The sequence below is a fragment of the Trematomus bernacchii genome, unplaced genomic scaffold (genome assembly GCF_902827165.1).
Source record: "Trematomus bernacchii unplaced genomic scaffold, fTreBer1.1, whole genome shotgun sequence".
In the NCBI taxonomy this organism is placed as follows: domain Eukaryota; kingdom Metazoa; phylum Chordata; class Actinopteri; order Perciformes; family Nototheniidae; genus Trematomus; species Trematomus bernacchii.
The window spans coordinates 531,513-555,335 of NW_022987673.1; the positions used below are offsets into that span (position 1 = coordinate 531,513).

Here is a 23,823-nt window from a genome sequence, read left to right on the forward strand (position 1 = left end):
TCTTAAAAACCACATTTTAAAATCCTGCTTCTTGTTATGAATGCAGTTCTCCTGTCCTCCACAAGGGGGCAGAGCTGCTGTATAATGTGGTCCAGATGGAAATGGAAACAATACATGTTGTCTATCTCAAGCCTCAAATAGGGTTTTATCATTTGAATCTTTATACAGTCAAAGTACACCTCTGTATGTCTTTCATTTCTATGAAGAAAATAAATTGTAATTTATTTAATGTTCACAATATTATTTAAGATAAAAAAAAAAAACACTTAAGTTGGTGAAGATGTTTCTCCATCTACATGCGTTGACATTTGTATTTGGATCGTTTCTCCAAACACTGACTTTTTTTCAAAAGATTCAAACTTTTTCAGAAAATCTACATTTTTACTTATTGATGAAAAATCTAGATTTCAGATTTTCTTCAAGAAATTCAGTCTATTTTCTCAAAATCTCAACATTCTGAGTTTTTCATCAAAATTCTGCCTTTTTCTCAAAATCTCAAAATTCTGAATATTCTCTCAAATTTTTACTTTTTTCACAAAATACTGATTTTCGCAAAATTCTGTCTTGTCACAACATTTGGACTTTTACGAAAGTACATTAAAAAAGGTTAAAACTGAAGATTGGTAAACATTTCATCAGGACTGAAGTTGCTTCACACAGTAAAAATAAGACACTATTGGAATAAGTTTTCTTTTTAAATGGCAGTGGATGACCCGCTTTATTTGACAGAAACATTTCTACACCATGAACAAAAGGAGACGAGACAAAGTGTCAATAAAAACCTTTATTATTTTCTTTTTTTCGTTGGGTTTTCCTCAAGGTTACCTTTTTGACCCTTCCTGACCTAACCCCCCACACATTCCTCTACTGAAGCCTCCGGACACGAACAACCTCTACGCTGCTCTACGATCAAAATAACCCCAACACAAACCAGAAGAGGGGATTTAAAACACGGAGGAAGCTACTGACTAGAAATAAACTACACATGGAGTGTTGACGAACCCAGCGCTTCGAGAGCAAGCGTGAATCTTCAGAATCTGAAAGCACCGGCGAGGAGTCGTGTATTTACATAGCTGCAGCTTTCTGAGTTTTGTCTGACGCTTTCTACACGACGCTGTGGGGAAACTACGGGAATCATTGGGGTTATTACAAGCTCATACAGTCAAGCTATACATATATATAACTATGTACACAAAGTATAAATAAAACCACCCAATGAGAACCCAGAAATTATAGTTTTATACATATTCAACACCAAAGAGAAAAGAAACTGTAAAAAGGGGGACGCAGTCATCCTGGTTTCATCTAACGCTAATAATTAGGGGGGTCCAATCAAGTGCTCAGGTTGGAGTAGTTGATAAAGACACACACTCAAATAGAGACGGGACTTATTGTACAAAGCCCCCCCCCCCCCCACACCCTCACCCCAACACACTTCATAATTCACGCTTGCTCTTAAAGGATTTACTGCCAATTACAACACCCTTTGCTCAAATCTGTATTCTTTAATTACCGTTACTGTACATTAATCTCCGCGCTTTGAGCAGAGAGCCGTTAAAAACAGACAGGAAGTCGACACAGTTATTTTGATCATAGAGGTCACAGGTCATTAAGACAAATTAAAAGAAACTACAAGCAGCAGGAGGAGGAGGGACCAAAGATTTAAAGGGCCAGTACCTTTTTTTAAATGGTCGACTCTAAACTGGAGTGTTCGTTAACGGGAGTGAAGTGCGGGGAGGGGAACGTTGCATAATTGAAGCTTGCAAGGGGGAACAATAACTGCGACTTTAGATGTTTGATAATATCCCATAATTCCCTTTGAATGTCACCGCCTGGTCGTAGGAACACAGCTGTGAGTGTACTGCGGGTTACACGTGTTTTAAAATGGCCCTTCTTTAGAGGATTAAAAAGCGTACTGTCTCTTTAAATCCCTGGATGTTTCCTCCGCCCCTGCAGCCCTGACTCTATAAGCCCCGCCCCCCCCCACACTTGTGCTCAGGTGTTCAGCCTGACTTGGCCCCCACCAGAGCCATCAGTCCGTCCGTGCTCATGGACTTGGGGCGCTCCAGAGGGAAGCCCAGCGCCCGGCTCCACACCAGCTGAGCGAGGACACCGAGAGCCCGGGAGACTCCGAACAGAACCGTGTAGTAGTTCATCTCAGACATCCCATAATACTGCAGAGAGGAGGGGAGGGGGGGGGGGGGGGGGGGGTTAATACCAGATATGCAAACAGATTAACATTAAGAGAGATACCTGAGGAATTCAACAATTATCTCATCACAATATGGACGAGTGCAAAATCCAAAGCACAGTATTTGTTATTGAAAAGGTGAATTATGAGCTACTTAACATTTTGAATTACATTTAAATGGAGCTGAAGAGATATCCCAGGCTACTTCTCATATTTTAAAGACTCAAAACATATTGTTCTATACAGATATCGTTGCAGGAAAGACGGCCGGCAAAAATCAACTGACTGTGTGAACGTGAACATTAATAGAATATCCCCTCCCATCTTCAGAGCAATCTGACTATTATAACATTAGCGTTAAGAAAGCTTACTTAAATATCTGCCACGACATAAGTAACCGGATCAGAGTAACATTAAGTACAGTCCGCGGCACTGTGAGTGCAGACGTCGATGTGTCCCATTATCATTCATATCATATCACATCATAATGTATCATATATTTCCTTATCTGAGTCAGCTGAGCCGTATCTGGCCGTGCAACACTCACAGTGTCACATACTGTATGCAGAAGTATTATTTTAAGCAACACATTAAGTTGACACTCGAGTCAAATGTAATTAAAGTCAGATCGTGTCTTGGACGGGGCAGTGATATCATAAACCTGTTAATGTACGCATTCAAACACTTTCTCTTTTACCAGCTGTATTCACCTTGCAGGTGCAGCTATGTGGCTTTTATCCTGGATAAAGTGTTTAAGTCATGGATGTTTAAAGTTTAACGTCTTCATATTTGACTAATATTAAAGTTCACTTTTCATTCAGGAAGTATGACGCTGCGCTGTCAGTACGCTTGTCCGTGTTTGGTCGAATGCTCCAAATACCACCCCTTTCATGTGAACGCGCACCTAACTAGATAGGACACGGCTGGCTTGAGCGATCCACTTGATAACCAGCGTCGTAGTACAGTTTAGCGAGAGAGCGTATGTTTTGGATTGGGCCAACCGGCTAACTCCAACATATCCAGGTTAGGAAAATCCGGCTTCGTAGTACAGTAGCTATGTTCACATGACAATAAAGCCTTGAAACCTGAATCTGAAACACGTCTCACCTGCAGCAGCACCCTGAGATAATGAATCTGAAACACGTCTCACCTGCAGCAGCACCCTGAGATAATGAATCTGAAACACGCCTCACCTGCAGCAGCACCCTGAGATAATGAATCTGAAACACGCCTCACCTGCAGCAGCACCCCGCTGTGGGCGTCCACGTTGGGCCAGGGGTTCTTGGCCTTGCCCTGCTCCAGCAGCACGTTGGGCACGATCTTGTAGAGCTGAGCCACCATCTTGAACAGCGGGTCGTTGGGCAGGTGCTTCAGAGCAAACTCCCGCTGGCAGGTGTAGCGGGGGTCCGTCTTCCTCAGGACGGCGTGGCCGTAACCGGGGACAACCTGCAGAGAGAGAGAGAGAGGGGGACACATTTAGGGAGAACATATGGAGTACTTCCTGCTTCTACTTGGAAAATATAATTCTTTGTTAAAAACGGAGCAACAGTAAATTACTACATTTTCTCAACTCAACTGTGAATCTTTGCATCCCATGTTTATTAACAGTTATTACTCGTAATGAAATAAGAAAAGACACAAGCTCTGCATACAGTAATCATTATTATTATCATCAATAAAACAAATAGTTATCTCAAATATGCTATATGACGGATTACACCTAAAGGCTCATTTCCAACTGCAGCCCCATCACCTACACACACTAAAAACATTACTTGTCTAGAAATGTGTATCACACAAGTAACTAAAAAACAAATCACGATACAGGTCAAAAAAATATCTGTCTTGAGTATTAAATCAATCAATGTTTATTTATATAGCCCAATATCACAAATGTTACATTTGTCTCAGTGGACTTCAGTTTGTACAGAATATCAGTATGACAATAATGAAATGCAACCCAAGGCTGCAACAGGCAACAGAACCACCTGCTTTGATTAAGGAAAATACTTTCTAAGTTAAACCAATGGTAGTATGGCAGATATGCCTCCTGAGTTAACTCTTAAACAGCTTAATATTATCTCGTAATGACCTGTGTGGTGACTGTAAGGGATGATGTGCAGCGAGGCGGGCATTATGGGGAAAAGAACACCCGACAGGCCGATCAGCATGAAGGGTGTTCTTTTCCCCATAAGGACCAAGTCGCTGCACATTATCCTGCTTATTACACGGCCACATTCTCAACAAAGTAACGATGTATGACTGCCAATATTAATTTAAACGTTTTTATTTTTTTAAATTGACATGCATCCGCTAGGAAAAATAGTCCGTTATTACCGTTTGAAATACGTAGCAACGGCAGGAAGGCAGACCTTTTTGATTACAGATTTGAAAACATCGTTGCTTGCTTTAAAAGTAGCACAATTCATGTTGTCAAACCTTGGGAAGTATCTAGATATCCCTGCACTAATGCCAAAGGAACTGCACACTGAATATGTGTCGCCGTTTGATGTCTATGTCTGGACCGCTGCGTAAAAAGGAGGGTTTCTGCCCCGTTACTTCTCCGCTGTTTTCTTGTCCCAGTTCCAAACTGTATACACAGTTAAATCGAGCGGACTTCTTTCTGCAGATGTGAGCGTCCTTAACAACGGTCAATAAGTGCTTGACAGCGGCAGTCTGTACTACTGGATTAACAACGTGTCACGTGTTCTGAATTGACCAATCAGAATCGAGTATTCAACTAAGCCATGTAATAATGCCACTCAACATATCCTTGGATTGATACCGTGTCCCTTTAAGTTATACGCGTGTGCTCTCCAATTACCACCACTCCATTTTTGTAATTAATATCATTTATTTATCCCAGAAACGGCGTGTGTTTGCAACCTGGTCAAAAACTGTTTGCTCAATCACCTAAATACCCCGTGCGCCATCTAGTGCTCAAAACAAACATACAAACGGGCACAAATGGTAGATATTGGAGTTTCTTTACCCGTCCAGACTTGAGTGTGTTCCAGATGTAATCCCTCATCTTCTCGTCAGAAACTTCTCCTCCCAGCTCCTTCTGCAGCGCCGTCAGCCACACCAGCACCTCCTGCACACACACAGTTATTAATGTGATGAAACTGTGAGTACATTCATGCTAAATAATAGGGATGGGAATGATTAGTCGAATATTCAAAATGATTCAGGTATTCGAATACGAGTTATGAATATTTTGATTTTAATTTGTTAGTTTTGTTTAATGGGAGGGGTGCCTAAATTGAGAGAGGTCAGAAGGTTGTTATGTTTTAAGCTGTAGTCCCTATAGCTGTCAACTCTTCAATAAATTGGACTTGGTTTCTTTATTTATTGAAAGAAATGGTTTTATTACATTTAAAAATAAAAAATAAAATGTTTTATAGGATATGTAAATTCGGTTAACCGTTTTTTTGTGGGTCGAATATAAAATTTGCTTTCAAATTCCCATCCCTACTAAATAAGTACACCATTATGACACTTCCATGAAACTATCTGAGCCACTTTTTGGTTCAAATAGAGCAGGAGAAAGTATTCCACACATTCAGTTTCATGTTTTAAAGAAATCCCTTTACTACGAAACCATCACATGTTGAACTATCATCAGTACGGGAGCAAAGCAGTGAGCGTCTGTCAGGAAGCTGGGTCACGACCAACCAGCTGGGAATAACATTGATGGCAAGATGTATTAAAGGAAACTTCATCTGAGCTCAATGAGGCCGAGATAATGCAAATAGGAGGAGAGGATTTAACAGCCAGTCAACTCCAAATGAAGCTCCACAACGCTCCTTTTATCACACATTTTGAGGAGAGACCCTGAAGACACATCCTTACAGTCATTATTTAGTTTTTTTACACCTGAGCTTTTCCTATCCCTGCACTATTTCTTAATGTCTTTCATTTGTGTAAAGCACTTTGCATTGCCTTGTGTTGAAAGGTGCTGTATAAATAAACTTGCCTTCCCACTACATCATATTGAGAGACATACTTCACCCTTCAGTGAAATGTAATGTGTTGGTGGAACAGACCTGGTTGGCGAGGCCGTGCAGAGGGCCAGCGAGGCCGTTCATGGCGGCGCTGAAGGACAGGTAGGGGTCGGACAGTGCGCTGCCCACCAGGTGGCTGGTGTGAGCGCTGACGTTCCCTCCTTCATGGTCACTGAGAGAGAAGAGAGAGAACACACAGATATTCAGATGTCAAAACCCAGCTATATGCTGATGCTGTACCTGTGTGTGTTAAATGTAGTGTGTACCTGTGTACGGTGAGGTAGTGTGTGTACGGTGAGGTAGTGTGTGTAAGGTGAGGTAGTGTGTGTACGGTGAGGTAGTGTGTGTACCTGTGTATGGTGAGGTAGTGTGTGTACCTGTGTATGGTGAGGTAGTGTGTGTACCTGTGTATGGTGAGGTAGTGTGTGTACCTGTGTATGGTGAGGTAGTGTGTGTACCTGTGTATGGTGAGGAAGTGTGTGTACCTGTGTATGGTGAGGTAGAGCCTCATGAGCTCAGTGAACTGGGAGTCGTTGTATCCCAGCATGTTGCTGAAGTTGTGGGACCAGTCCAGGTTGGAGTCGATGGCTCCGATGCTGCTGCCCTCACGGTAAAGGTTACGGTAAATCTTAGCAGCGATGCAGGGCAGCTTCGCAATCAGATCCATGGAGTCCTCGTACACAAACTGAGGGGAGCAGCACAAGAGGGTTAAAGGAATTAAAGAGCAATGCATCGGACAGTCGAGATACAAGGTTTCATTTTAGTGCCAAGACACCAGACTAAGAGGGTGTGTGTGTGTGTAGGTGTAGCATTCAACATTGTATTAGACAATGTTAGTTTTACTTTGGGGAACTACAGACAAGATCTTCAGAATTGGTTTGCCAGCCGCTGCGTCACAGTGTCTGCAGCACGTCTTGGCAAATTCTCCGGCCGTGGCTCCAAATAAACCGTCAGTGTTTGCCATCAAGCTCTTGCTCTCCCCGTGTCTCTCCGAGAGTCTCCATTGCTTCAGAAGTTTCCATCACACTTATGACATTTCCAGGAGAGGATGACATGTGATGGTTTAAACTCACCTCCCAGTACTTGGACTTGTGCACCCCCTCGGAGTAGGCGCGGGCGAAGCTGCTCTCGCTGTTCAGAGCCGTGATGGCGGCGCTGAACTGGGACATGGGGTGCAGGTTGGTGGGGAAGTTATCCAGCATGGTGACCACGTGGGAGGGGAGGGCCGCTCTCTTAGCCCACTCTTTGGAGACCCAGCTCACCTGAGAGACAGAACACACACACACACACACACCGTTAGAGGATCACACACCGTTAGACAGGAACTGAAGTACCCTGCTCTTACTACATCATGTAGTTTCATCTCACAGGCCATAAGACTAAAACACCTGAACTAAGAACATCCATCTGTTCATGCAACTCACAAATGATGTATCACTTGTATAGAGACTCTTATGGCACTATTTCTATTCTATTTGATTGTATTTACTTGCACTATTTTATCTGTGTTGCTCTGTTGCTCTGTTGGAGGAGCCTGTGACCTCAGATTTTCATTGTCATATCTACACAACAATGAAAGCCTTGAATCTTGAACTGAGATATCCTGCTCCGACTGCATCAAGCACAAAGTTTCCTTTGTTTTATTTGCACCATTTGATTGTAATTTCCTTCCCGTTTCTTTATGTCTTAATTAAAATATGTGTCGGAGGAGCCTGGGACTTCAGATTTGAATTTGTAAAAACATTTATACAGTCAAAGTACGTCCTTAAAGTTTACAATATTATTTAAGATAAAAAAAAAACACTATACAAAATGTGTTGGATGGTTTTTCCATTCATAAAAACGACGCTGTGGCGACTGAGCATATGATACTGAGCATACGATACTGAGCATGCGATACTGAGCATGCGATACTGAGCATGCGATACTGAGCATGCGATACTGAGCATGCGATACTGAGCATGCGATACTGAGCATGCGATACTGAGCATGCGATACTGAGCATACGATACTGAGCATACGATACTGAGCATACGATACTGAGCATACGATACTGAGCATGCGATACTGAGCATGCGATACTGAGCATGCGATACTGAGCATGCGATACTGAGCATGCGATACTGAGCATGCGATACTGAGCATGCGATACTGAGCATATGATACTGAGCATACGATACTGAGCATATGAGAAAGACTTTGAATATAGAAGCTCAAGTGCAGTATTTAACTACAATTTGGATTGACTTGTACTTCACTTAAGTATTTCCATTCAATGCTACTTAATACTTTTACTCCACTACATTTACACGACAGCTTTAGTTCATTTTCAGAAGCAGATTTTGCATCGATATAAAACGTGATGACCTTTTAACGTGATGCAAAACTAAAGATTAAACAAGTGGAATCGAACATTACTCTGTTTATTGGTTCCCTACATTATAGTCTTCATTTGCCTCTCTATTGATAGTATATTTATTATTTTACTCGATGTGAATTTGCTATATTCCTGAAGATGTGATGCAAGGTATTTATTTAGTCTGTTCTTGTTTCCTATGTACTGTGACCATGACCGAAGGTGGGGATTTTTATTTCCTTAAAATAGACAAATATTTTTGTACAACATTCAATGTGTTGAAGATGTGATGTCTGCAAAAAAACTAATACAAAGATTTTGGAAAAAACCCACAAAAAACCAGTGGAATAATTTATTTATTTGACTTTTATGTTATTAGTAAATGTTCCCATGTGTATATATCAGACTTCAAAATGTCCTCAGTATTTATGTAATGCTGGAGATTCTTCTAAATACTAAAATAAACCTGAAAGGAGCAGAATATCTCGTCTCTAAGTGAAGAGTACTTTTCTCCGATAAATGCAGATGTGTTGGTTGTACATTTACACTGAGCTGTTCATTTTAAAGGTAGAATGAAAATAGTTTGTTAAGAAGAACCTTTTAAAGTCAAGATCAGATGCAATATAGTTCAGAATATGGGTTATAAGAGGTGAGGCCATACTGAAATATGTAGCCGTCAGATAAAAGTGTTATCAGTGCGATTACCCTCTTCAAGGCGAACGGTGGCAGAGCTATTTAGAAAAAGGCCGACTGAGGTTTGTTCCCTGGTTATAAGACAATCTGTAGTTCATAGGAGGCTGTGACCTGGAGATAAAACAGTCATAATAAAATGCGTTCAAAACTAGGTCAGGCTCGGAGCAGCTTTACAGAATTAGGTCACAAAGAAAATGGTTTTATTGGCCGGACTTTTACCTACACTTTCAGAAGAATAAAGATAATGACGGCACGAGTCTCAGACAACGGCCTCTACTGTTAGAGATACATGCTTTCAATGAGGGGGAATGTCTAGGGCTGCCCTCGACGAAAGGGTTTTCTAATCGACCAATAGTCGTCAATTAGTCGACTAATCGTCGCACGTTTATGATACATTGCGATTATAAATATATATATTGTATTTCCCAAAATGGTTTCAGTTTCAAAGGCTGATAAAGAGCGTTACTATAACAGCGTGGCACGGACGCAGCGGTGTGAACAGCAGACGCTCCGGTAAGGATTCTTATTGTGTGTGTGACATTAACAGTTATAATTACCCACAAAGACAAGCTGTTTATCCATATATCCATCTATCTGTATCCATCCATCTATCCATCTATCTCTCTATCCATCTATCTGTATCTATCCATATATCTGTATTTATCCATCTATCCATATATCCATCTATTTATTAGGGATGGGAACGATTAAACTTTTTTTTTTTTTGTGAGGGGTGCCTAAGTTGATTACATATGATCAAATGGAATAATTCAATGTATACATCAGTGCCATAGCTAATGCTGTGTTAGGTCTAAAGGTGTGTTTTGCTCCGCTCACCGGCCCCTCACAGCGGGCAGAGCTGCAGGTGCTGATCTCTCTCACGTCCGGTACTTCACTCGCGTTTATGTCCAAATCCATCAGATCTAGCTAGTTCTAGCTAACGATATGGCTGCAGCCCCTCCCTACACGCAGATCACGCAGACTCAAACCTCATCTTATGCCCACATTCCAGCTGAGAGGGTCTTCTCTACAGCTGGCCTGATTGTGACTCTCCTCTGCACCCGCCTCTCCCCTGAGTAGACATGCTCATACTCTTAAACAAGAATGAGTATTGAATAGCTGCATTCTGTGCAGAGGCCCTGTTACAGGTTGATCTCTGTTGTGATAGGGTTACGTTACCCTAACCCGTTATGGTGTTCGTGTATGATCCCTCTTTCATTTAAAAACCAAGTTATGTTTCAAGCATGAAAGCTGTAGGCCTTTAGCTGTCAACTGTTCAAACTGTGATCACCAGTTCAATACATTTGACAAATTCGACTTGGTTTCTATACTTATTTGAACATGTATTTATTTGTTTTTCAAAATTAATTTTTTTATATGTACATTTCGGTTAACCATTTTATTGGGGGTCGAATATTCGAATATACATTTGCTTTCAAATTCCCATCCCTACTATCTATCCATCTATCCATCTCTCCATATATATATCTATCCATCTCTCCATATATCTATCTATCTATCCATCTATCCATTTCTCCATCACATATGATTAAGTTCCTCTTCATCATAATCATCAACCCTCATTCTGCAGGAAAATCTAATTTAGGAAACGAGACGAAGTAGAGATACGATCTGACGAAGTGGAGATACGATCTGACGAGCCCCGGCAGATGGATGCAGATAATGAACAGCTGTGAACTCGTTACACTTCATCTCCCCCTCCTCACCTGCTCCTCGGTGGGCACCTGTCCTGTGATCAGCAGCCAGAAGAGACCCTCGGGCAGCGGCTCCTCTCCTCCGGGAGCTTTGGGCAGCAGACCCTGACATTCTGGGATGCTGTAGCCACGGAAACGGATACCCTGCGTTTCAATAGAGACAGAAATGTATTGTTTTAATGCAGATTATATTCTTTCATTTCTTATATGCTAGTTGTTTTATCTTATGTTTGCTTGCATGTATAGTTGGTTTCATATCATCCCGGCTGGATTATTGTAACTCCATTCTCACTCGTTGTAGTCACCTCTGACCCGTCTACAAATGACCCACCAGGTCCAGCAGGAGGACTCACCTCACACCCATCTTAAGATCTTTACATTGGCTTCCCATCCGGTTAAGAACTCATTTTAAGGTTCTTGCTATCACGTATAGAGCCCTGCATGGACAAGAGCACTTAAGTGACCTTCTCCATCCCTTTATCACCAGGAGGTCACTTAGCTCTTCTACTGGCTGTCCCTCGCTCTCCAAAACTAAAAAGGTGACCGTGCTTTTTGAAGTAGTGGCTAGTGGTTGTGGATGATTTGATTTCTATTGGCTCACAGGATGAGTTAGGACATGCTGCTCTGCGTCTGAAGGCTCTCAGAGTAACCAGGGCAAGTGCCTCAGAGGGAGTTTCACTTATTAAAGCAGCTTGGAGGCAAACTGACCTCATCAGGATCCAGAACAGAGGTCTCGTACACCAGACCCTTCATCCCCCGCATGCCTCCGTACACCTGGGGACACAGCAGAGGATAAAGAGACATTAGGACATGACATTAGGACATGGTGGAGACATTAGGACATGGTGGAGACATTAGGACACGGTGGAGACATTAGGACACGGTGGAGACATTAGGACATGGACACGGTGGAGACATTAGGACATGGTGGAGACATTAGGACATGGTGGAGACATTAGGACATGGTGGAGACATTAGGACACGGTGGAGACATTAGGACATGGACACGGTGGAGACATTAGGACATGGTGGAGACATTAGGACATGGACACGGTGGAGACATTAGGACATGGTGGAGACATTAGGACATGGTGGAGACATTAGGACAACAGAAATAACCCATAGCACGTGTTAAACATTGCAGGACGAGGTAGGAAAAAAAGTAAGATTTCTGACTTGTAATTTAAAATTTATTTAATTCTGCTTTTTTTTCTCAGAAAGATTAAACAGTATATATTTTCTGAAAGATAACGTTTATTTTCTGGAAATAAAAGTATATTTAAACGTATATTTAAATAAAAAATATTTAAAGAAAAGTTTTTCTGAGAAATAACAGAATATTTTTGGGGAAATCTTTTTAAATATTTTTTTTAGAAAATCTCACAATTCTGACTGTTTTCCTCAGAAAGATATTAGAAAAAGATTTTCTGAAAAATAATATTTATTTACTGGAAATGTAATCTAATAAAATAAATATTTAAAAAAAAGTTTTTATGATAAATAACAAAATATTATGGGGGTAAAAACCTTTTTTTTGTATTTTTTTCCTAAAAATCTCAAATGAATGACTTTCTTTCAAAGAACAAAAAAAAAAAAAAACTTTTTGTGAAATCTCAAATGTTTCCCATGTGGCCGTAATTCTTTTCTGTCTATCTCCAATCTAGTCTGATCTAATACACAGAAGTTAGTCCTCTTTGAAAGGCTGCATTGGTATACATGTTATCATGTTAGTACATGGTTTAGTTGAATACTCGATTCTGATTGGTCAATTCAGAACACGTGACACGTTGTTAATCCAGAACAGACAGACTGCTGTACATTATCCCTTACTTAGTGTCCTTAAAAATGTGGTTTTATGGATATTATATTCTTTCTGGAACAACACAGGAACCGACACAAGACGTTATCGTGACCGGCCTATAATCCACACGGAAACACATTACATTATGAAGTGGATAAGGTGTGTACGTTAGCTTGGTAGATGTCAAAATGTGAGCTTCTGCTTTTACGAGGCGTTTTGAAATGTAACGGATATATTGGCGTCTGCTAACCGTGTCGATGGTTCAGGAAGCGTTTAGTGTCTCCACTGATATAGAAACAATACATCAAGTCTCAGTTTTGAGGTTAATAATCTGAGTTTCTCCTGCACGCTGTTCGGCTGCCGCTAACGTTAGCTCAGCTTGTTTCTCTGGTTACTTCAGATCCAGGTACCATGACTAAACACCTTTCATCCGGTTAAAATGTAGAGTTAAAAATCAACCAAGACGTGGCTTAAAACTGGATAAGAAGCACGTTTATGACCACTTCTGTCAGCTAACGTACGCTCACAGGAGACAGAGGATTAACGTTCATTACACTTACACATTTCTCTGAAACTACTCGACTGATATTGCATATTTAAAATGATGTGTACCAGACAAAGATATTGAACCGTGGCGTTCGTCACTCACCATGTCGACGTTGATCTGACCTATGTTGGTTTTGCCGTACTGCTGTTTGAAGCTCTTGATGCGGGTCTGTTCTTTGGGGATGAGGTCGGCCAGGATATCCTTCAGATTCTGCAAAAAAACACAACTTTATTTAGCATCTAATCTTTCAAAAAAACCACACTGTTCCTCCGCTGTGAACCGGGGATAATCAAACAGACTTTATGTCAACAATGAAGGGGAGAGAGATTGATCTGTGGCTCGGCAAAGGTCAGCGTGTTCTATTAATACAACAGAGGAGGAACCAGTGGCTTTTACACGTGTTCGATTTAACACATATATTCTAAGTTGTGTTTGGCGCATACATAGACACAGTAACGGACATGGAATTGCAAGAAAAGGACAACAAATAGAAATATTATAGGAGTATTTTAACAACATTTAAATGTACAAAAAGCTAAGTACAAGATTCTGCACATTGGAATTTAAGTCAAGAAGTGTGCAGACAAGAGCGCCGCTTCGAACTGAAAGACAGACTTGTGTGCGGGGTTCACAATATTAGTATATATACATTTTATATATATTTGTTATACAATATCCCCACGATAAGCTCACATGACGTGCCTTAGTGTCATGTATAGCGTCTATGAAGGGGGTTAGAGTCGTTCAGTGTCCTTAGAATAATAATGACATGAATATAGGAGGCAGTGCACTTACTGTTGTTGAAGCGCTGGCATTTCTGGCAGCCTGAAGGAATGCGGCATTCTGGGAAAACACAAGAAATACGATTTTGAGTGAGAAGCAGAAACCCCAAAACTCGTCATGAACGGTGCAAAAAGTCGATATTTCATATGAGCAAGAAATGTAAATCCAACTCGTTATTTAATGCTTATTTTATCTATTAAATATCGTTTGACACTTTGCACGATCCTGTCTGGTACTAAGCAAAGTATGATCGTACTTTAAGTAAAAATGTACCCATAAAGCAACACTTCTAGGTTACTGAAGCTACTTACATATGAACCAAGACAACCTTAAAATAATTGAACGAAAGCTGCAGATTAATTTTTGTTGTTAGTCCAGGAATCCTGAAGTCAAATGTAATTCTTTTAAGACCTTTTTTAAGACCCTTTCCATACATTTTAAGACCTCATCGCCACTTGGAGTTTTAACCGGTTACCTTGGCGACACACTTTACCTCACATTGCCATAAATAAACTACACAGAATCACACTACACACCTACGCAATGATTACATTCAGGCAGACTGTAGAATACAACCTCTTTGGACAATTTATATACTTATTGAAAACAAGCTGCAACATGTAATACCTTGGAAAATGCCGTTTATTACTTTTTAATAGCCTTTATTCAACTCGTAATACTTTGTAAGACCCCGCGGACACCCTGTAGTCCTGCTATTACCTGAGTAAAGACAGACTTTCAAACTAATATGTTGAAGTAGTAGACATCTTCACACCAAAACATTTTCTAGTTATTCAAAATTCAAAATGACAGGTTCTTTCTGACCAGTCAACAGAGATGTGACACGGGCTGGACAATATACGGATGATATCGATATGATGATGGGAGACTCGATAAGATATTTAGATAATATCTCATAAGAGGCAGCATTACAGTGAAGTGATGTCAATATTATTCAACTTAAAGGTGGGGTAGGTAATTTTGGAGAAACCGGCTCGAGATCGCTAGAATTAGAAAATACACAGCCGGAGAAAATCTGCCACTTCCTTCCAGAGCCCCTCCTCCAACACACACGAACGCGCACATGACCAATGAGGGCACGAGATAAGTTTGTGCACAGATGGAAGGCTGACAGGCAGGTAGGCCATCCAGTTATTTTAGCCGGGCCGGCTCAGATGATTGGTCGTGCTTTTTACAGTACTACAGCGTCCACAGATGACATTTTTTTATGGATTTTTTGTCAAAGCACTTCAGATATTCATTGCTATCGGGATGTTAAGAGCATTCCATGGAATATAACAAAAAGTGTATCTCGAGCCGGTTTCTCAAACTTACCTACCCTACCTTTAACAGACTGTTAGAGCTCTTGTATCGTTGGTTTTTACCCATATAAATGTTAGTGTTAATATTTTTGTAAAACACCAAAAGTCCACCGTACAATATTGAGGTTTTTGATATGAAACATATTCAGATTTCTCCCCATACCGTTCCCCCTGCACTGCAGCACAGACGAGGCGTTACAAATAGAAACTAATCAAGCGTCTAAATAATGAATCCTTTAGTGACAAGCACTTAATTTCTCCTCTCTGAAAGTCCTCTGGGCTCCAGCTCTAAGAACTGAGATTCATTCATTAGCCGAGATGAGGCGGCTATAATAGGTTGAAGATAATGAGGAAGACTCTGACGTTCTTCACGGAGGTTAACTGAGGGTGTCTGTTTGTATACAAAGAAGCAGCCGTCACACTGACATATTCCTGCCGCTGGCGTCTTGGTGTTGAAATCACACAACAAAGGTTTAACCTCGCCTCATTTAACCTCTGATTCCTGCAGGTGTTGTATCGTAAACCTCAATGAGACGTTTCTGAATCAACAATGTACACAAAGATCATTTTTATAGGGTCATTTGTGCACGGCTAAGATAAGACTGGGAATAATCAGGTGGCTTTAGATGTTTGTGAACACCTTGGTGATTGCTCAGCGTTTATGATCGGCTACTTGAGCGTTTTGCCAAGATAAGCGATGTAAAGGAAATGACAAACATCCCTCATTAAACTGAGAGAACAAACATTGCTCTGGGATTCCTTCAGTGTCGATGCTTCAGGAGGTTTTAAGAATCTCTTCTGATATAAAAACAGTGAATAAAGTTTCATTTTGAGGTTAAAAATCTGAGTTTTCTTTCCGGCTGCCGCTAACGTTAGCTCAGCTTGTGTCTCTGATAACTTCAGATGCAGATGTCCTTCACTAAAATCCTTCATGCGGTTAAAATAGAGTTAAACAGCACCATGAAGTGGCTTGAACCTGGATACAAAGTTAGCTTCTGGCAGCTAACGTATGCTCACAGGGGATTCAACTGCATCACAGGAGACAGAGGATTAAGTTCATTAAAATCTCTGAAACGACACTAAATATTTAACATAGGGCTATGGGTTTGTTACACACTTTAAAGCGGACATTTTACTAGGGCTGCAATAATTGTTATGACTGTTGTTGCTAGGGCTGTGCGATTATGGCAAAAATCATAATCACGATTATTTAGGTCAATAATTGATATCACGATTATTAAATACAATTATTCATTGAATTTGAAAACATCCATTTATTGAACTTTAAAACAAATACAAATAATAATTTGAACAATATCTGTTTAACTGTTGATTACCCTGAACGTATAATTCAACTGAAAAACCAATACAAAAATAAATGATACATTTAAATAAATAATATCAAAATAATAAATACCAATAAACAAGATCAACAAATATTTAGGAGCGCACTTCAACAAGCTACTAAACATATATAAATATGATAAATACAAATAAATGACACCAAAATAAATTAGATCAAATATGTTGCACTGTCACAACCAAGCAAAGCTAAATAATTGTTTTTTTCGATTATGTTGTTTTCGTAATTGTGGCAGGCCAAAATCGTAATTGCGATTAAAATACGATTAATTGCACAGCCCTAGTTGTTGCTATTTGATTAAGGATGTTGCAGGGATTGTTCGGGGATCATTATCATTAAATGATCACAGTGAGTTTTACCAGATAAAATATATTGTATTAAGTGCGTAGAATATGATTTGTACATTCTCTAAAACCACGATCCTTCATTCAGAATAACATTTATTTTGCATGCATCAAATATTGCGCTTCTTGCCAATTCATCTTGGTTAATTATGCACCATAATACCTGCCATGATGAATGATCCCTTTAAGCCCCGATTTGTTGCTACAGGACGTACGGATTAAAGAAGTACCTGCTGTGGTTATGAACGTGTTTGGAGGAGAGTAATCTTGTTAAAGCTCAGCGCTACTGAAACAGGACTCTTGTTAGATTATCACATTTATCAATGAAGGGGGAGGGAGGGAGGAGTCAGTGGGACAGCTGGCTTTCCTCCCAATGGGATCACCCCCCCTCCCCTACACCTCTAACCACAACTGGTGCTCGGATAAAAGCAGACAAAGCTGGTAGAAAAACTAAAGGTGGGGTGTTGCGTCACACAGACACACACACACACACACACACACACACACGCACGCACGCACACAGCTGAGAGAGAGGTTATGTAACGGCTCAGGGTCTTAAATATAGCGCGGCAGACACTCCCTGCCAGAGGGAAAGGTTAAACGCACTACTCTGCAACCAAGAATCAAAGCAGAAGGGGAGAAACACGTGAAGACATGTTCGTACGAGTAATATAAAACATATCTAAGGTAACTACAACTAAATGTAAAAGCTGGAGAAGTTAACCGCGTCTCGTTGTGACACTTTAAAACGGCTTGGATGTAAAGAAGACTCTGCATTAAGTGTTAGAATAGTAATAAAATGCAACCATAGATACTGTATGAGGCACATGTTGAAGTATTCCCACTGTTTCTAAATAACTGAAAAGATCTTTTATAAAAAAGACCTTAAAAAAGGGTCGAGCTTGGGAGCTGCAACTAAAACATATTATCTAATCGATTCATCTGCTTGATTGTCGGCTCTTTAAAATGTAAGAACACACTTTTAAAAAGACGTCCTTTTATGTTTTAAATGTTGATGCATTTAGGAACATAATCATACTTTGTTAGCCCGTTAATTGTGATTAATGAGGCAGATACAAATTCTTTTAATTGGGGGTAAAAATGTCGCCCTTTGCCCTACTTACTGTCCTTGCTCTCAACTCGTGTATCACATGCTTTTCAGTCGTAGTTCAGGGACAGAGCATGATATGGGAAACGAAAAGCTCCGTAATAATAAAACTCCTGTTAGAAGATTACAGCTGATAAGACGAGAAAGGGTGAGTACATCTTCCTAATTACAAGACAGATAACAGGGACACCAGGTTAAAAGAGGGGAACCGTTAGTCGCTGATTTCTTGTTTTAAACGTGGGAAAAGTTACTAGAAATCCTTCTTAGTGGATGTCAGGAGATGATATGAGGGTCATCCAGTGTCAGTGTGAGAGGTCGCAGGAGTAATACAGTAGATTACTGTCACTGAAGGTCACAGTTCAGCATGGAAGGAAAATATACTTTATCATTCACTGTTAATGTTTCAGTAAGAACATCTCAGTAGGGGTGCAACTGTTAATAATTATCCTTAATGATCAATGTGCAGATTAATCATTTGACCTATCAAATAGCTTAAAATAATGAAAAAAGTCCAAGGTGATGCCTTTAAATGTCTCTACTGTCAGGCCAAAGCCCACATGTATTCACTTTAAAACGATAAAAGCAGGACATCTCCATATTTGAGGCTCATTTATTTCAGTAAACTAATGAATGAATCTACTAAGAGGTGCAGCCTCTAATACTAAGCTTTCAGGTGGTGTAATCAAGACAAGCCTCACTAACCAAACCCTCATCAAACACATTCAAATGACTCCTGGCTTTCAGTCTGCTTGGGTTTAGACTATAAATGATCACTTTTAAGGCGTGTAGGAACATACATCTGACCCCCTGAGAGCCTGAATGCAACCTGATATCACCCAGGGTGTCTTTGCTGTCCATTACTCGGTCAAACCTTAAAACTAAAAAGGTGACCTTTCCTGTTTGGTTGCTGAATGACTTGCTGGAGCAGAACACTGTGTCCTTTATGCCCTTTCTAACATGTCAGACTTGCATTTTCTCTGCTGTTTTATCACCTGTGTTGCATGCATCGTAATATTACCCTTACCTGTCATGGTTATTTTATGCATTTAAAATCACCATTGCATCTTCTTTGTGAGCATTTAAAGTGAGTATTAATTATCAGATATCCACATGCTAAAACGTGGAAACATGCTAGCTGATATTGCACAATAAAACTGATGTTTGTTGAATTATTCCACACTAAAACACTTGTTTCAACCTTACTATATAACTGTTATATATATTTTAAGACACAGTAGATTTTTAATGTTAGATATTTGGCAGAAATCCTAACCTGAAGGTCAACAGTGTTTCCTGAATAAACACAAAGTCTGAGCTGACTTAGAAGCACTCACGGTGTCTGTTAATGATTCATGCTTGTTATATTTAAGGTTTACCAGAGAACAGAGAAAGTTAACTGGACACAGAAACACAGAAACTCAGAAACACGTTCAGGCAGGACCACCAGGCCAGCTAATGCTAACCGTGGCTAACAAGACACAACTTCATAAAACTCACATTATATCGTAATACCATCCCTATATAAAACACAAGCAAGGAATTAAGACTACTATTAGGTTGATTTGGAAAGTATTGACCACACCCTGCGTTAAACAGGATTTCACAATGTGGTTGACAGTGCTAAGCTAACTAGCCTAAGCTAACTAGCGTCGTTAGCTCAACAACTTTGACATCTAAAATCTCAGCCGTTTGGATTCTACTCACCTTTGAGTTGAGGAGTTTAGGCGCTAACCTGCTGACAGTGAGGAAGGACATGGTGTCTGTGAACAGGTGTGGTATTCCACGTATTCTTGAGTAACTAAATGAAGCCGCTGCCGGTGCGGAGCTTGTTGAAGGTGCCCCTCCGAAACAGAAGGGTTGAAAGAAGAGGGATTCTGGCCCGCAGGAAGCAGCGAGGTTGATTGGGTCGACGGGGCGTTACGCACAGCCGCTTAGAGGGATTCGATTGGTTGGAGGGATGCTGGGTTAGCGCTGATTGGACGGAGGATCTGTCTTGTGTCTGTGACGACAGCTGGAGATCAGGGTCTGGTTCAAGAGCAAGCTTAAAATACCTGGTTGTAGCTCCTTTTTTGTCAAAATCCAAATGTTACTATTTTAAACTTTGCCATTTGTGGACCCCCACGCACTGATGCCCACAATTACCAGAAGTTGTAAAGTAAGTACATTTACTCAAGTACTGTACTTAAGTACAATGTTGAGGTACTTGTAACTTTACCTGAGTATTTCCATGTTATGCTACTTTGTACTTCTACTCCACTACAGTTCAGAGGTAAATGGGTGTACTTCTACTCCACTACATGTATTTAATACCTTAGTTACTTCACAGATCTGGATGAATGATGTGAAATATAATCAGGTGTTAAATCAGACTTTAGTTCCACTGGAGTATAAATCCACAAGCTACCCTGCAGTATACAAAGTCATTCAAACTAGCTGCACCTTTACCAGCTTTGAGAACCTTTCCATGATCAATCATTATAAAACATATCATATATATTATTCTGAAATGGACCAATCTGCACAATGACTACTTTTACTGTCGCTACTTTAACTATATTTTGATGAGAATACTTTTCTACTTTCACTTGAGGAACATTTTGAATGCAGGACTTTTACTGTAACAGAGTATTCCTACACTCTGGTACTTCTACTTTTACTCAAGTACAATATCTGAGTACTTCTACTTTACTGAAGTACAAGATCTGAGTACTTCTACTTTATTCAAGTACTAGATCTGAGTACTTCTACTTTTACTCAAGTAACAAGATCTAGTACTTCTACTTTTACTCAAGTACAAGATCTGAGTACTTCTACTTTTACTTGAGGAACATTTTGAATGCAGGACTTTTACTTGTGTGAGTTCTGCAAACAGATTTCAGGAAAACATGAACCCATTGATCAGATGCCATACTCCTGTAGTTTCTTTAAGGATCTGTTTGTGATCAAAGGACAGAAATATTAAAAACCTGTGCATAAAATAATATATAATGAAAAAGCTAAATATTGCATTCATTTCTTCAAACACCTTTAGCAGTTTTTCAAAAACTCCATACCTTCTTAAAACATGTTGTTGCTAACTTAATAAAGTGGAAACATAGACCCTAAGTCAGTACAACTCAAATAAACATGAGACATTTATAAATAGTCTTTACTTTGAAGAAGAGTAGTATATTTCACGGAGCCTTTTCACATTGATTATTTTGTGCAAGACTCATAAAACATGTCATCTAAATCTGTAAAGAAAGCAGATTTTTATTGTTGGGTTTCAGGTAAGATTTGCACACCTGGGTTTGGGGATGTTCTGATTCTGCAGACCCTCTCTCCTCGCACTATTTCTATTCTATTTTATTGTATTTACTTGCACTATTTTATCTGTGTTATTGTGTTGCTCTGTTGGAGGAGCCTGTGACCTCAGATTCTCATTGATATCTCTAAACTGTAGCTATGTTCAAATGACAATAAAAGCCTTGAACCTTGAATCTCACCCCATGGCATTTCCCCTTGCACTGTGCCCCCTCTTGCGGCGGAAATGGGTATTACACGTGGAGCTTATTTTAATACTTAATTCATAATAAAACAAACTAGACTTGATAGCAAAATGCTAACTGGAAGAGCAGCAGGGCACTATAGCAATGCTAACAGCTACATTATCACTGGGCAATTAAACACAAGTGGTTTAAATATAAAGCCAAAACAGTATTCCTGATATCAATCAAAACACTAGTGGAGTATAAATACCACAAAAAAAAAGTACACTTACCTCATAATGTACTCAGGTATTTGAGTAAAAATACTGAGCGACATTCCGCCACTGATACGTCATCACGTTGATCCTGCCTGAGCACGGGGCAGCTGACAGGAGGATGGGGTGCAGAGATATCTGATAATAAGAAAATAAACAATAACGAGAGAGGCTGGTTTGCTCGTTCTTTTAATCCGTCTTCATGGCTCTAACAGCGGACTCCCTCTGCCGCTCTGCCCGCTGATGTCACTCTAAGTCTTAACTCTCCCATGATACACACCCAAACACTTCAGAGACATGTTCTGTATATATCTGGACCTGTGATATATTGATGAAAAACAGTACAATAGGGGACCTTTAAGTGAGGTTTTGAATGCAGGATGTTTACTGGGTGATTTTCACACTGTGGTATTAATATGTTTATTTAAATAACTTTGTTGAGCTTGTTTTGAGCTCTATTTCCATCTCACTGAACATAGTCCCTGTGTGTGAACTGGTTCAGCTGATGAGGCTGGTTATGAATGAAGAGGAGGGGCTGCAGACAGGAAGGGAAGTTAAAAGATGCCATTTTACACCTTGACGGAGCAGGAGGAGAACAGGGTGAGTGTTAACACCAGGATCTGCTTTTTAACACATTATTTACTCTGTTTTATTGGATGTCAGAACAATCAGCGTCCTAGAGTCCAATGAGACTTCTACAAGTGGTGTAAACTTTATTATTTCCCTGTTTTCTGATTCATCAAAGCAACATAACATGCGACAGCCCAGCGCAGGTCAAAATGGGAGCGGCCTGTCTGAAGTCTGACTGATTTGATGTATTTGAACCAAGTGGTTAAAAAACTTTCCTGTCGGCTCCCAGACCGTAGTGGAGGAAACAAGGGGTGACTGGCTCTGCAGTCTTCCAGGGCCGAAGCAACAAACTTCGGGTTCAATAACCCACTTTTCAATAAGGCAGAACAGGCGAGCTCTTCTTTGGGAGGCCGTTGGCATTTATTAAGGTCTTTGTTACAGATCTAACTTTGAAGACACTCGACAGACCTTTGCTGCTGCTTTCAACTTCAAAGAGAGAGAGTTCACGCTGCATGCGCACACACATGCTCTCTCTCTCTCTCTCTCTCTCTCTCTCTCTCTCTCTCCCTCTCTCTCTCTCTCTCTCTCTCCTCCTCTCTCTCTCTCTCTCCTCTCTCTCTCTCATCTCTCTCTACTCTCTCGTCTCTCTTCTCTCCTCTCGTCTCTCTCAACACACAAAATGCGCTTGGGCCACACACACACACACACACACACACACACACACACACACACACACACACACACACACACACACACACACACACACACACCACACACGATGACCACTTGCATAAAAAAAATGAAACACTATATGATAAATGAATGAAATGAGCAGCCTGACTGCATGACCCTAATATCATACACAAGTTTATTATTTTGATGGTTTAGATTTAAACAAGGTGTTATTAGTGTGTGTGTGTGTGTGTGTGTGTGTGTGTGTGTGTGTGTGTGTGTGTCCAGTGTTACTGGTTTATCTCTCAGACTGGAGAAGATGAGTGATTTTAAAGATGAGGAAGAGGACACATCTTCAGTCTCCAGCTGTCTGTCTCTGAAGAGTGACCGGTCTAAAGATCATCCTCCTCTAAACTTCAGTAATGACCTGGACCCTCAGACACAAAGTAAGAGTTTCTGCTGTAACCTGAACCTGAAGAGGATCCAGTTCTTATGTTATCTGATAATTAGTGTGAATGCTGAGCAACACACTATTGTTCTTCAAATCTTTATTCTTCAACTTATTTCAACCAATGTTTGCCGTTTAACTACTTCAGCATACTTTCAGCTACA

General features: G+C 40.3%; 1 protein-coding gene across 1 annotated transcript; it reads right to left on the reverse strand.

Moving 5' to 3' along the window:
* Positions 1-769: 769 nt before the first annotated feature.
* Positions 770-20,157, reverse strand: cs (citrate synthase). Its single transcript, XM_034136151.1, has 11 exons — positions 19,932-20,157; positions 14,103-14,150; positions 13,410-13,517; positions 11,668-11,733; positions 10,972-11,103; positions 7,269-7,457; positions 6,681-6,880; positions 6,238-6,367; positions 5,184-5,285; positions 3,428-3,637; positions 770-2,174 (listed from the first exon to the last, which is right to left on the reverse strand). Exons 1-11 carry the CDS (start codon positions 19,980-19,982, stop codon positions 2,004-2,006), a joined length of 1,407 nt encoding a protein of 468 aa, XP_033992042.1. The 5' UTR covers positions 19,983-20,157; the 3' UTR covers positions 770-2,003.
* Between the last annotated feature and the right edge of the window lie 3,666 nt (positions 20,158-23,823).